This window comes from Eleutherodactylus coqui, chromosome 5 (genome assembly GCF_035609145.1).
Source record: "Eleutherodactylus coqui strain aEleCoq1 chromosome 5, aEleCoq1.hap1, whole genome shotgun sequence".
NCBI lineage: Eukaryota > Metazoa > Chordata > Amphibia > Anura > Eleutherodactylidae > Eleutherodactylus > Eleutherodactylus coqui.
This window is the reverse complement of record NC_089841.1, coordinates 163,798,637-163,812,178: the sequence shown is the minus strand read 5'-3', so window position 1 is coordinate 163,812,178 and position 13,542 is coordinate 163,798,637. Positions and strand designations below refer to the sequence as shown.

Below are 13,542 nucleotides of genomic sequence, written 5' to 3'. Positions count from 1 at the left end.
ATTAATGCACTTTGTAATGTACATTGTGCATTAATTATGAGCCATACAGAAGTTATAAGAAATTTTTCACTTACCTGCTCCGTTGCTAGCGTCCTCGTTTCCATGGAGCCGTCTAATTTTCAGCGTCTAAGCTCCAAATTAGACGCGCTTGCGCAGTCCGGGTCTTCTTCTTTTCTGAATGGGGCCGCTCGTGCCGGAGATCAGCTCCGTGTAGCTCCGCCCCGTCACGTGCCGATTCCAGCCAATCAGGATGCCGGAATCGGCAATGGACCGCACAGAAGCCCTGCGGTCCACCGAGGGAGAAGATCCCGGCGGCCATCTTCAACCGGTAAGTAAGAAGTCACCGGAGCGCAGGGATTCAGGTAAGCGCTGTGCGGTTTGTTTTTTTTAAGTCCCTGCATCGGGTTTGTCTCGCGCCGAACGGGGGGGGGGGGGGGGGGGGGGGGCTGTTGAAAAAAAAAACCCCCGTTTCGGCGCGGGACAACCCCTTTAAATACACCTGTCACACTTCATGTCAACCAAATCTTTACTTAGACTAGTTTATAATACACCTGTCTAAAGCCCCATTTACACGTAAAGATGATCGCTCAAAAGACAGTTTGAGTTACAGCTTTGAGCGATCATTTTGCATAGCTACTAATGGGCACTAATGTCCATTAGCAGCTAATTAATATCATTTGCATGTTAATGAGCTGCCTGGAGATGTATTTACAGAACAGCAGGTGGCCTGTTCTTTAAATATATGTCCTTTTTGCTGCGCTGCCCACGGGGAACTGAGCGTGCGGTCCCTGCTATCACGAACGATGGATTTCATGCTCACATGAAATGCATCGTTCAGCAGAAAAGCAAACGATTGTAAGATTTAGACATAATGATTTTTGCTCCAAACCAATCGTTTGTACGAATTTTGAGCGATAATTGTTGTGTCTAAATGGGCCTTTAGTTTTAGGGTCATCATTGATCTCTAAGTGTCTGTCTCTTCTATGTAGTTGCTCCGCAGGTTCTGGACTACTTGGCAGTATTGCATGGAGCAGAAAGAGGAAAACCAACTATTGACTCTCACAAAGGCGGCGTGTTCTCACTACAGGTATGCAGGGAGATGTACAAAATCTAGTGCAAAAAAAGCCTATAAAACCAGTAAGACTGTTGGTTTACATTTCCGGACCTTGCATTGTATCCTCCCTGACTGCAGTATATAATTCTGCACTTTCAGGTCTGTGGTGCTGCAGAAGTGTTTCAATTCCTGGATACAATACAAGCAGCAATGTAAGATCAAAAAGGTATATCTAGACTTTCCTGTGTTGGATATTTCTATTTGAAAATCTTTAACCTAACATAAATCTTTGTCTGCATTACACGTTAACATGAACTCGTTTTCTTAGTGTTTCATTTTTCAGAGAAAATGTTCTCCTCCTCCTCCTCACAGGTGCTTGCTGCAGCTGCAAACAACCATTATGATAAGTGTCTTTTGCCCCAAAGCTTCCAGACGTGGAGGGAACAGACCTATATAAGGCAGAAGTGCAAAGAAATGGAAGCTCAAGCCACACAATTTTACAGGTTATACTTAAAGACCCAATGAAAACAAAGATCTGGTACCGTGTTAGCCAGTAGAGCAAAATGTGATTGTTCTCAGCAAGAGAAACGACGTAATCTTGTAGATATGATACCTTTTAGGGCTCATGTCCACGGGCAAAATATGATTTAAGATCCGCAGCGGATCTCCCGCATGCGGATCCGCACCCCATAGGGATGCATTGACCACCCGCGGGTAGATAAATACCCGCGGATGGTCAATAAAAGGGATTTAAAAAAAAAATGGAGCATGAAAAAATCTGGACCATGCTCCATTTTCGTGCGGGTCTCCCGCGGGGACGGCTCCCGCGGGCTTCTATTGAAGCCTATGGAAGCCGTCCGGATCCGCGGGAGACCTAAAATAGGAATTTAAAAGTATTTACCCATCCGGAGCGGACCGGTAAGGTCTTCTCTTCCTCACGGCCGCATCTTTCTTGCTTCGGCTCGGCGGATGTGCCCGGCGCATGCGCGCGGCACGTCGACGACGTGCCGCCTGCGTGACGAATTCATCCGCCGGCCGAAAAAGAAGATCCGGCCGTGAGGAACAGCTGACCTTCCCCGCCCGCTACGGATAGGTAAATTCTTTTAAATTCTTATTTTCAGCCCTCATGTCTGCGGGGCAGGAGGGACCCGCTGCAGATTCTACATGTAGAATCCGTAGCGGGCCCGATTTTCCCTGTGGACATGAGGCCTTAATGGCTAACAAAAATACATGATGTAATAGCGAGCTTCCGAACCAACGCAGGGTTCTTCTTCAGGCTTATGGATTGGATCTGAAGAGGCATGAATATTTATACACACTTATAACATACATACTTATGACAAGGCACAGATGTGGATGTGATTGGTTCGCACTTAAAAGGAATTCTGCAACAGCAAACAAACTTTTTTTGTCTAGGCACTGATAGCGGAGTGAAAATTTTAATGGTCCCTAAATTACTGTTGGAGGGGGGAAAAGTCAGCAGGCTTGAATTGCTACAAGAGATAGACAAACATTTTTAGCTAAACACTGATAAGGGAGTGAAAGTTTATGGTCTCTGAATTACTGTTGATGGGGGTCTTATCTGTGCAATAAATATCTCATACTTCCCATTCACACATAAATCCTGGGGAATAATTTAACCCAGTATTCAGTGTGTCAAAGGTTGTTATCAATTTATATTCCCAAATTCTTCTGTGGTTTTGTGACTTGAAACCACGCTTCAATATCAAAACCCTCATATCTCCTATGTCATGTCCATGGTTAGAGAAGTGCTCGGCCACAGGTAATTCCCTTTTTCTGTGTTCAATCGTGTGGCGATGAGATCTCATCCTGGCTCTCCGTTTCTGTCCTGTTTCTCCAACATAAAGACCCCCAACAGGACATTTACTGCACATGATCAGGTACACAACATTGGACGAGGAACATGTAAATATCCCTGGGATCTTATAGTCCTGCTGTGTGTTGGGGATTTGTATCCTGTCCGCAGTCAGTATATGTGAGCAGGTCTTACAGCTCCTTACATTACAAGGATAAGTTCCTTTTTGTGTGTCAGAGGGTAATGCACTCCTGATGATAAAGTTCCTCAAGTTAGGAGGTTGCCTGTAACACAGAAGCGGAGGGTCTGGGAATATGGTTTTCAGACGGTCATCCTTGTGCAGGGTATGGTGGAGTTTTCTTGCGGTTTTCCTTAGTACCTCTAGTTGCGGATTGTAGGTCACTACTAGAGGCACACGATTGTTTCTTTCCTTCTCCTTGTATTGGAGTAGTTGATTTCTGGGTATCCGAGTGGCTCTGGTGATTTGGTCATCAATTGAGGTGGGATGGTAGCCCTGATTTATAAATGTCCTTTTAAGATGGTACAAATGTTCCTCTCTGTCTGTTGGGTTGGAGCAGATCCGGTTGTATCTGATGGCCTGGCTGTAGACAATAGACGTTTTGATGTGTTTAGGATGGAAACTGTCCCATCTGAGGTATGTGGGCCGATCAATCGGTTTTCGGTACAGGGATGTCTGTATTGAGTTGTTTGAAATCTTTATGGTGGTGTCCAAAAAGTTGATTTCGGTATACGAGTAGCTTAATGTCAGGTTTATGGTGGGGTGGAATGCATTGAATCTTTCATGGAATTTTATTAATTCTTGCTCGATGTGGGTCCAGATGATCATGATGTAATCAATGTAGCGGAAGTAGGCCAATGGTTTGCTGGGGCAAGAGGCCAGAAAGTCACTCTCCAGTTTTGCCATAAAAAGGTTGGCATATTGCAGTGCCATTTTACTGCCCATGGCAGTCCCTGTGAGTTGCAGGAATTTCTTTTTGCCAAAGGAGAAATAATTGTGTGTGAGGATGAATCTTGTGAGTTGTAGCACTGCATCAGAGGCGACCCCATTGGCCTCAAGGTGCGCCTGGCAGGCAGTCAGTCCATCCTCGTGTGGGATGTTGGAATACAAGGATTCCACATCCATAGTGGCCAGGATGGTGCCATTGGGGAGGGGACCTACGGTTGACAGTTTGTTCAGTAGGTCCGTGGTGTCTTGCAGGTAGCTGGTTGTGTTTCTCACCAGTGGTTTGAGGATGCCTTCCACCCATCCTGAGATTCCTTCAGTTAGGGTTCCCACACCTGAGATAATCGGCCTTCCTGGGTTGCCAGCTTTGTGTAGTTTTGGAAGCATGTAGAATGTTCCCACCTTGGGGTCCTCCGGTATCAAGTCCAGAAGTTTGTGGAGCCCACAGACAGGCTTCTAATGACCCTTCTCACTTCCCTCACATATTTCTGAGTCGGGTCTTGATTCAGTTTAGTGTAGTATCTGGTGTCCGTCAGCTGTCTGTTTGCTTCCTTTTTGTAGTCCGATGTGTTCATGAGGACTATAGCACCACCCTTATCTGCAGGCTTAATGGTGATTTCCTTGTTGCTCTTAAGTGCATGGATGGCCCTTCTTTCCTGCATATTGATATTAAATGTTTCACTTCCATGCTTGTCCAGTATAGTGGATTGCAGCGCATGCCTAAAGGAGTCTATGTATTTGTCCAAAGTGCGATTCCGGCCAGGAGGGGGCGTCCAATCAGACTTCTTTTTGGCCCCAAGTTTATCCTGTGTTTGTGTGCTTGAAAGTCCTGTGTCCTCTTTATCATGAAAGAATTCTTTCAGTCTTAGTCTTCTGAAATATTCCTCAATGTCACTACAAAGTTCTGTTTTGTCAAGTGTTTTAGTGGGACAGAATGAAAGTCCCCTGGAGAGGACACTGAGCTCCACCTTACTGGGGTTGTGAGATGACAGATTGATAACACAGCTGACTTTACCTTTGTCCGTGTCCCGTTGGGGGTTCTGTTCCCTCCTGCCAGACTCGGGGTGCTCCTGATCCGTGTTTGGGTATAGGCCTGCTCTGAGTCGAAGTCTCTGGAGTTTCTTTTCCTTGTTCTGAATAAGGCAGCATCGTAGTGTTGTATAAAAGTGTTGCATTTCCAGGTTCACGTCCTCTGTAAGTGTATTTCTTAAAGTTTGTATGTCCACAAGGGCCTTATTCTTGTTGCTGTAGAAGACATGGATAAGGTGATTCCGCAGTCTCTCAGAAGTCCTGTAGCAAAGACGTTGTGCATAACGAGTATTGTAAGTGTGCAGAGTTGGGTTCTTTAGGCAGAGTCCTTTGGGAATTAGATGTTCCTTCTTGCATCTGGTTAGAAAGAAAATGTCGCTGTCCAGTTGTGCCAACTTCTTCAGAAGATGTTTCAGTTCCATTTTAAGACCCATTCACATGGAAACTTAATGCTCAGCTCTTATTTACTGAACTGTAATATATTTGCATGTAGCATGAACCATATTGATTACCAATATATATTTTAAACGTTTTAACATCTGATCTAATGCAGACAAAAGAAAAGAAATGTTATACTATTTGTGTCATAAGTGTACATGTTATATGGTCAATATTATATAAAGTCATTAGGCCCATTTCACACTAGCGCTTTTGCTTTCCATCCAGCTGCTCCGTTCTGGGAGCAACAAAATGGAATGAAAACGTTTGTCTTCCTGTCCATAAAAATACATTGCAATTGAAGACCTTCCGTTTTAATCTGTTGCTCAATTTTCCTTCTCCCTTCCTTTTTTTTAACACTGGTTTAAAAAAAGTGCCGACTGCTGTGCTTATGTTTCTAGTTCAAAAAACGGAACAATTTATTTTTTTTTACACTGTAATGAATGGCTTTTTCCATTAAAATCGGTGGAGAGATGGATACACTCGTATGTCTCTCTTTTTCCACTCCAGTCTATGGAAGTTACATAAAGAGTCGGAGGGTGATTTCACAAAATGCGCACTGAAATTCCATAGCAATGTGTACAGTTCAATGTAAGTGAAACAAACCCCATAGCCGCTCATAGACCAAGAAATCTGCAGCAGATTCTGGTCATGTTATTCTGAGGATTTTCAAATCCGTATCTTGCTCTACATGTCGTGGAAAAACAGCACTCATCTCTTTCTCTAAATGTGTGCAAGTGTGACCATCCCTCCATTGATTCAAAAACAGTCATTTTGCATTTGCACACATTTCCCGGGTGAATACACCATAAATTCCTAAGATGGGAGACCCCTTCTATATCCAATAATCCTATCACTTTTGTCTGTTAGTTTGTGCGTGCAGAGAAGAGTCCTCCTCGTTTGGAGCAATAAAGCGGTTCATCAGCAGGACACGCGTTTAGCAGAAAGGATGGTGGGTACAGCGTATTTATCAACCGGACAAATTACCTTAATCATGACGAGGAGCCAGCGGTAGAAGCAGCTGAGCGCAATAAGAAACCTTATGAAATAACCAAAACATGATAGAAGCCTCAGCCTTGAATAACACTAAATATATTATACTAGCCTGTCCTGTGCTTTAGGCTGGTTTTCACACGCAGCCTCCTCTGCAGAGATGCCACATTTTAAATTTTTAGATGTTCAATCATTTTTATTGGAAAGACAGAACATCATGATAACCAAAGATAATCATTACGTCGAACACCTTGTGTGTCCAAGATTAATCAAGATGCCACATTTTTTACGCAGTGGTGTTTTTTTTTTCGGCAAAAACCCTGCATCCCGATGTTTGCTGTAGGTCCAAAGTAAAATCTGAAATGCCTTACAAACATTCCGTTTTTGTAGTGACATTTTTTTCTCTCACTTTTGTTGCACTTTTCGGGTCCTTTTCTGTGAATCACAGCATGCTGTGCATATAGTGTTTTTATTTGACATTTTTCCATAAATGTCTCTATATGGAAAAAAAATCAGGAAAGGAAAAAACTACACCAAAGAAATGCCAGAGGAAAAAAATGGGGAAAAATGCATACATCAGTCAAAACACACGTGATTCTTCTGCCCTTTTCCTCACTGAAAGATCACCAGATTAAAGACTGTCTGAAGATAGCCTGATTCTTATTTAATTAAAAAAAGGACTCCTAATTAAAATGGTACCTGGCAAAAGTCCTGCTTTAGACTAACACTCTATGTGGAGGTGACATTAAGCAGGGGCTCTGAATACTGTTTGTTCTGATGATTAAGGTTCTACCTATAATTTTAGGCTATTCTTCACTGCAACTCAAGGCTGATGGAGCAGTATTGGTGCACGTGGAAACGTTGTCTGGCAGCTATTTATGCAGAACGTGAGGAATTGATCCTGGCTTCAGATCATTACTGCAGGAGACGGCTCTTTCTTACATTCCACACATGGAGGAAAGGCGTGGGAGATATGAAAGCAGAGTAAGAGAATAGGGTTTACTACTGATAAATGTAATAGTGGGTATTTCCAGTGCAGGGCTGTTGTGTATGTGCTAGTTTTGCTTGGTTTCTTTTTATCTTCTTATTTCTATTGCGATACATTGACCCCCTTAAAATATATAAAGGGGAGAATATGTGCTAATTTTATATCACAAATTACAGAAATTGAGGTGCCTTAATAACTTTGTTTAGAGAATGTCATGGATAGTCCTGCAATTATTTACGTGGGAAGCCTGCCATGTGGGTTCATGTATATAACGTACCTATATGTATAAATTGCATTCTTTATTTTTATGTCAGGCGATCAAGAGAACAATTTGCTTCATATCATCACCAACAGCTCTGTAAACGGAGTGCTTGGAATCAGTGGAGACTGGTGAGATTCGTTTAGTAAATTATACAAAATACATTTAATTAGGGTCACTTGAAATGCATGTTTACTGGTTAGATGCCATGACTGAGAATAGGGCTTGACCATATGTTCCCAAGTTGGGATTAGTCAGTAGTCCTATAGCTGCTAAAATACTATACAGGCTAGTCTAAATTAATTTAGGGCAGTGGCAGGTTTAAGAAAAAAAAATGTCATCCGTGTGAAAAATTAACCCACAGTATAGATTTTTAAATCCACAGCATGTTGTTTCTTGTTGCAGATTGACCATGGATTTGGAGCTTATTTTCCCCATTGCTTTGAATGGGTCAGTCAAAATTTGCAAGAAAGCCCAATTGTTGCAAATTACGTGCAGCTCTACAGCAAAATCCCTAGGTGCAAGTAGTCATTTTAAAAAGACTAGTATCGGTGTTTTTGGTGGCACAATACGCTACCTACTAATAAAATATTGTAAAAGGGATTAGAGTTGGCCACAGGTCCTAAACCAGCAGAGCTGTACAGCAGCCGTGTGCTTACAGGACCTGTGATGTCACCGTCATGTGATCAGTCACCAGGGCTCTGAGCTCCACCTCTGACCACATGACTGATATCACAGGTCCTTAAGGCACACGGCTGCTGTCAGGTTCTGCATGTTCTAGGACCTGTAATGACGTTACAGTCGTGATCAGGGGCGGAGCTCAGAGCTTTGGTGGCTGATCACATGACTGTGACATCATCACATGTCACTCGCACAGTCACTCACAGACTGGTAGTCATTAGTATTTTGAAAAACAAAATAAAACCCAGTTTTATTCACGTTCCCAGTCCTCTCCTCACTGCGGTGGCAACATTTGCCTTGTTTCCCAGCAGTTTTTGTCTCCTGCCCTTGATCGATGATGTGTCTTGTAGATGTGACCGCTGTAGTGATCACATTCCGATACATCATCATTGGAGGCCAGGCTACAGAGGAGGTGGAAAACCTGCACAATTTTGTACAGATTTGCCGCTATGGATTTTCCTGCTTCTTCCCACTTTTGCTTCAAAAAATGTCCACAGCAAATCTGGTACATGGGACCATACCCTTAAGATTAGTGACCTGTAAAATACTTGGTATTTAACCCCTTAATGAACAGCGTGCTTTGGTCCTAAGTGACCAGGTACTTTTTTACTGATTTTGTGCATGTGATGGTTAGTGGCCTTAACTCTATATAAAGTACCATATCTATTAGATTTCATAGTTTTAAATTTACAAATTCACACTAAAATATAGTGATAAAATGGGTTGCCAACTTTGTTTGAGGCATTTTCATATGTAATATGTAAAGTATTGGATGAATTGGAGTGTTTATGGTGACAGTTTGCATTGGCATGAGTTGTGTTTTATTTTTATATTTAAATTTAGGTTTTTTTTGTTTTTTTTTCACCTAATGTTTTATCATAAATATCCTCCGGGGGACATTCACTGTTTATATATTTTGGTGCTATTTTCTACTGTAATTGGAGCTTTCATAGGGGGCTAAATTACAGGGGAAAATAATTGGCTGTAGTGACATTAGTCACTCGCGGAGCTGATCTGGGTCTGCTAAGGCCCAGCAGATGTGTCACGCCTAGGAACACAATCTCCAGGTGCATAAAGGTCCATTTACACTGAAAGATGATTGCTCAAACGATAGTTTGAGTGACAGTTTTGAGCGATCATCTTTGCATAACTCTTAAGTAGCTAATTAGCTACTTAAAGAGTTAAATGCAGGCAGATCGGAATACTGCTGACAGCTCTGAGAATAGCAGCTGCTTTGTATATGCAAACAGCTGCTTTGTTCTCGGAGCTGTCAGCCGGTGTCCCGCTGAGCTGATAGCGTGGAGAACAGCAGGAGCTGCTTTGTTCTCGGAGCCATCGCTGAGAGCTCCGTGTGAGATACCAGCTTAAAGAATACTATCAGCTGGTATCCTGTGGAGAACTCTGCATGCGGTGCTGATAAGAGTCATCGCTGATTTTTAGCTTGCTAAAAATCAGCGATGAACGAATCGTGCAAGAAAAATGCACGATGGCCGCGCGTTTAGACACAACGGTTATCGCTCAAATGATGGCTTGTGTCTATATGGGCCTTTAGCAGCAACAACATTTGTCCTTCCTTTTTATATGGTGCTTATCAGACTGTGAAAGAGAGGACCGAATCTGTTATAAACCCCTTCTGTCTTGGCGCATTGACCTAAACAGGTTGCGTAACCCTGTGAACATGGTATTACTGATAAGGAATAAGAAGCCAGGAGTGTGGGAGCTTGTACTTCTACAACAGACATTAGATTGGCTAACAGTTATCTAATGTGCATGGCCAACCTTAGAAATGTTTGTTCCTACGAATAAATGGTAGCCAAGGACTTCATGCTGCGGCCCTGCCTTAAATGAATGGTTAAAATAAATTTAGCATATGATTTTCTAGAAAGAAGATATGAAATAGAAATTGTTGAATTACATCATAACAAGCCCTTCGTATTATACTTTACTATATTGGTGGTTGATTACAGTGTAGTGATCGTGTCTTTCTGGTGGCAGTTTGTGGTTCGCAGACATCATAAACGGCAGATGCTGCTCTGTGCAGATGTACACCATCAGCAGTGGCTTCTAAGAAGAGTACTGGATGTATGGAAGGTAAGCATACATGAGGGTAAAGTTAAAGCCTTCCCTTTTATACTTTTAATAAAACGCACCCACACTAAAACATAGCAGAACATAACCTAGTATAGGCTGTAAATAAACTGCTTTAAAGGGGTTGTCCCGTGAAATCAAGTGGGGTTATACACTTCTGTATGGCCATATTAATGCACTTTGTAATATACATCGTGCATTAAATATGAGCCATACAGAAGTTATTCACTTACCTGCTCCGTTGCTGGCGTCCCCGTCTCCATGGTTCAGACTAATTTCTGCATCTTCTGGCTTCTTTAGAGGCGCTTGCACTGTCCGGTCTTCTGCTCTGTTGAAGGGGGCCGCTTCGGCATGCTCGCGCCGGAGAGCTGGTCTGCGCATCGTCATCGTAGCTCCGCCTCTGTCACGTAGTGCCGATCAGCCAATTAGGTGGCTGTAATTGGCAGTGGAACACAAGACAGGAGAAGATAATCCACGGTGCACCATGGGAGAAGACCCGCGGTGCACCATGGGAGAAGACCCGCGGTGCACCATGGGAGAAGACCCGCGGTGCACCTTGGGAAAGGACCGGTGGCCATCTTTAAAAGAAGAAAAGAAGAAACTGCCCGAACGGGGATGCAGGTAAGCGTTTTTGGTTTTTTTGGGGTTTTTTTTTAAATAACAAAGGGATTGTTTTTAACGGGGCACAATGTGGGGGTATTGAGAAAAAAAATTTTTTGATTTCGCCACGGGACAACCCCTTTAAGGGTATTTTCACAAATAAGCTTTATTGCCTTTTAGAATGGCCTCTGTAATTTTTTAGCACGGTGTTGTACAAAGTTTTCTTCTTTTTAGCATTACCATAGGAATTTTCAGTGTGTTTTGCAAGAAGTGGTCAAGAGAGAGAGGCAGCACACAGAGCGCATGCTTCGGTAAGTACACCCCCTCAGCTGACATCAAAGAATTCACACAAAATAACGCACTTTTAGCTCGTGCTTATTTTGTCAAATGTTTTCAAAAGTGTAATCTTTTCTTTTACAAAACTGTTGTTTTTCACCCACTGGCTTTCCAAAGGCTTCTTCAAGCATAAGGAATGAAGAATGCATGCACCTGGTTCTTATTGACTGGTTTACCCTTCATTGTTTACCTGGACACAGTGCCATATATACAACTGTGGCTGCCCCTTGTACTGCATCCCATACAAGTGAGCCTATAATCCTATGTACTGCGCTGATGAAAGGACGTGGTGCTCGCTGAAGTATCTTGTTCCTTTCAGACAGCTGATAGTTGGGAGTATTGATAATTATACCCTCATTAAGAAAATACTGACCTTTCTCAGTATAGGTGATCAGCATTAGAGGCCGGAAAAACCTTTTAAAGTGCAGTTGTGTACACAAAGTAACTAAACATATAAAGATATAATTTTATTGTGAAACTGTCTTAGATTTGTCATTCATGTGAATGTGTGTATTTAGAGATGCACTAAGCACTTGGAGAAATCAAGCAACCGCCCAAGTTGGAGAAAGAAGGCATACAGGCATTGCTGAACATCACTATAAAATTACTATACTCAAACAGGTATATTTTCTTGCCTAAGTTCTATGCTTACCAGTTTGTTCAATGCTATTGACCCACTTAATTTTACAGGTTTTTAAATCATGGAGAGAAGCTGCTTATATTCAGGCATGTAGTCGTGAAGAAACCTCCAAAGAAGTAAAGGTGGCAGTTGGATGCCTGCAGAAAAGTAAGAAATGGAAGGAGTATACTAAGCTGTAGTACATTGGATTTCAGTTCATTTACCACCACTTACACTTTAGGAAAACTCTGCCGCATGTTTTTGTACTGGAGAGAACACAGTCAAATTAAAAAGGAAGAACGATTAAAGATGGAGATTGCGGCAAAGCATCATGGCAGAAGGTTATTGAAGATTTCTGTCAAAAAGTGGAAAGTGAACCATACTTTGTGTTTAAGAAAACTGGTGAGTGGTACCATATGATATGTAGCAATGCCGCATAGACCCACAGTAAATGGGAACAAGGAAGGAAATTTGTCAGAATTAGAAATTGTGCTGTCTGAAGGTACCTTGACAAGGGACGACTGTCATTGTTTACTTGGATACAGTGCCATATATATAGCACTGGGTGTCTCAGAGATAGTCTGTCAGATAATGGAGGCAAGGCAACTGGAGACCTCTTCCAGCCGCCCGGCTCCATTCACAGTAATGAGTAGTTGTTCAAAGATTGAGTGACCCTTGTTTACAAGGAGAGAGAAGCTACTCAATACTCATTCCATTTCAGTGAGCTGAAATAGAATGACTAGTGACAGCTGAGCGACTTCTCACTCAGTGCCGTTGGGGGGTTATGACAGTCGCCCGTAATAGCTAAGTTGAGCAATTATTCAGGCAACTATCGGCCTCTATAAAGGTACTTTTACAATCCATTGATTGTAGTATCATGTTAACCTTTTGGGAATAATGAATAATGCAATACTTGTTTCGAGCACTGAACTGCAATATTATGGGCAATTTCACAAGACCAGACACAAAGCACTGAGTAATATTTAGTATCCTATTTCATGTTAACATTTTTTGGCTGTCTTCCTGGAGGTCCTCAACTCAGTACTAAACACTCCAGTAATTCAGAACATTAGATGATTTGGTCCTGTTTGTGTTCGGTTAAAATTTTTTGCTGTACTTGTTTGAGAAAATATGACCCCTTTTTATTTGGAAAAATAGGGGAATATGGATTTTTTGTCCATTTCATTGGGGGACACAGCTGAAGACCATGGGGTATAGCTACTGCCACAAGGAGGCAGACACTAAGCAAAAAAGTATTAGCTCCCTCCTACCAACTATACCCCTCTTGCAGGCACCAAGCTAATCAGTTTTAGCTTAGTATCCGCATGAGGCAGACCTCTTCATCTGTATCTTCCATGAAGCTGGGAATACAGGGCTGGCACTAGACTCCCCCTTTTACTTCACTAAGGAGGGCGAATAGACTCAAGCTAATCATTCTGTTGTCGGTCTGACCCTCAGAAGGCAATGAGGCAAGGTCAACTATCAGTGTGACCTTGACCTCCCTGCCATAGTGACCCCAATCTGGTGCACTCCTTCCCCATCCAAAAGCAGGTGAGCACAGGAGCGCACACTGCTGGACTTCAGGATCTGTATTCCCCCACAGTGTAAAGATGAGTATTCCGCCTACAAAAAAATTAATCAACTCCGCCTCACCTCTTTTCTCTCTCACTTGGGTGT

General features: G+C 42.6%; 1 protein-coding gene across 2 annotated transcripts in view; it reads left to right on the top strand.

Moving 5' to 3' along the window:
- Positions 1 to 13,542, top strand: part of SFI1 (SFI1 centrin binding protein) — a 43,642-nt gene that overhangs the window by 18,067 nt on the left and 12,033 nt on the right. For both annotated transcript variants that reach the window (XM_066603604.1, XM_066603605.1), the window contains exons 12-22: positions 990 to 1,087; positions 1,214 to 1,280; positions 1,427 to 1,557; positions 6,172 to 6,253; positions 7,100 to 7,278; positions 7,597 to 7,672; positions 10,218 to 10,313; positions 11,145 to 11,221; positions 11,765 to 11,867; positions 11,937 to 12,033; positions 12,107 to 12,267. In XM_066603604.1, the coding sequence (XP_066459701.1) occupies positions 990 to 1,087; positions 1,214 to 1,280; positions 1,427 to 1,557; positions 6,172 to 6,253; positions 7,100 to 7,278; positions 7,597 to 7,672; positions 10,218 to 10,313; positions 11,145 to 11,221; positions 11,765 to 11,867; positions 11,937 to 12,033; positions 12,107 to 12,267 (1,167 nt within the window). The remainder of the gene's footprint in view (positions 1 to 989; positions 1,088 to 1,213; positions 1,281 to 1,426; positions 1,558 to 6,171; positions 6,254 to 7,099; positions 7,279 to 7,596; positions 7,673 to 10,217; positions 10,314 to 11,144; positions 11,222 to 11,764; positions 11,868 to 11,936; positions 12,034 to 12,106; positions 12,268 to 13,542) is intronic.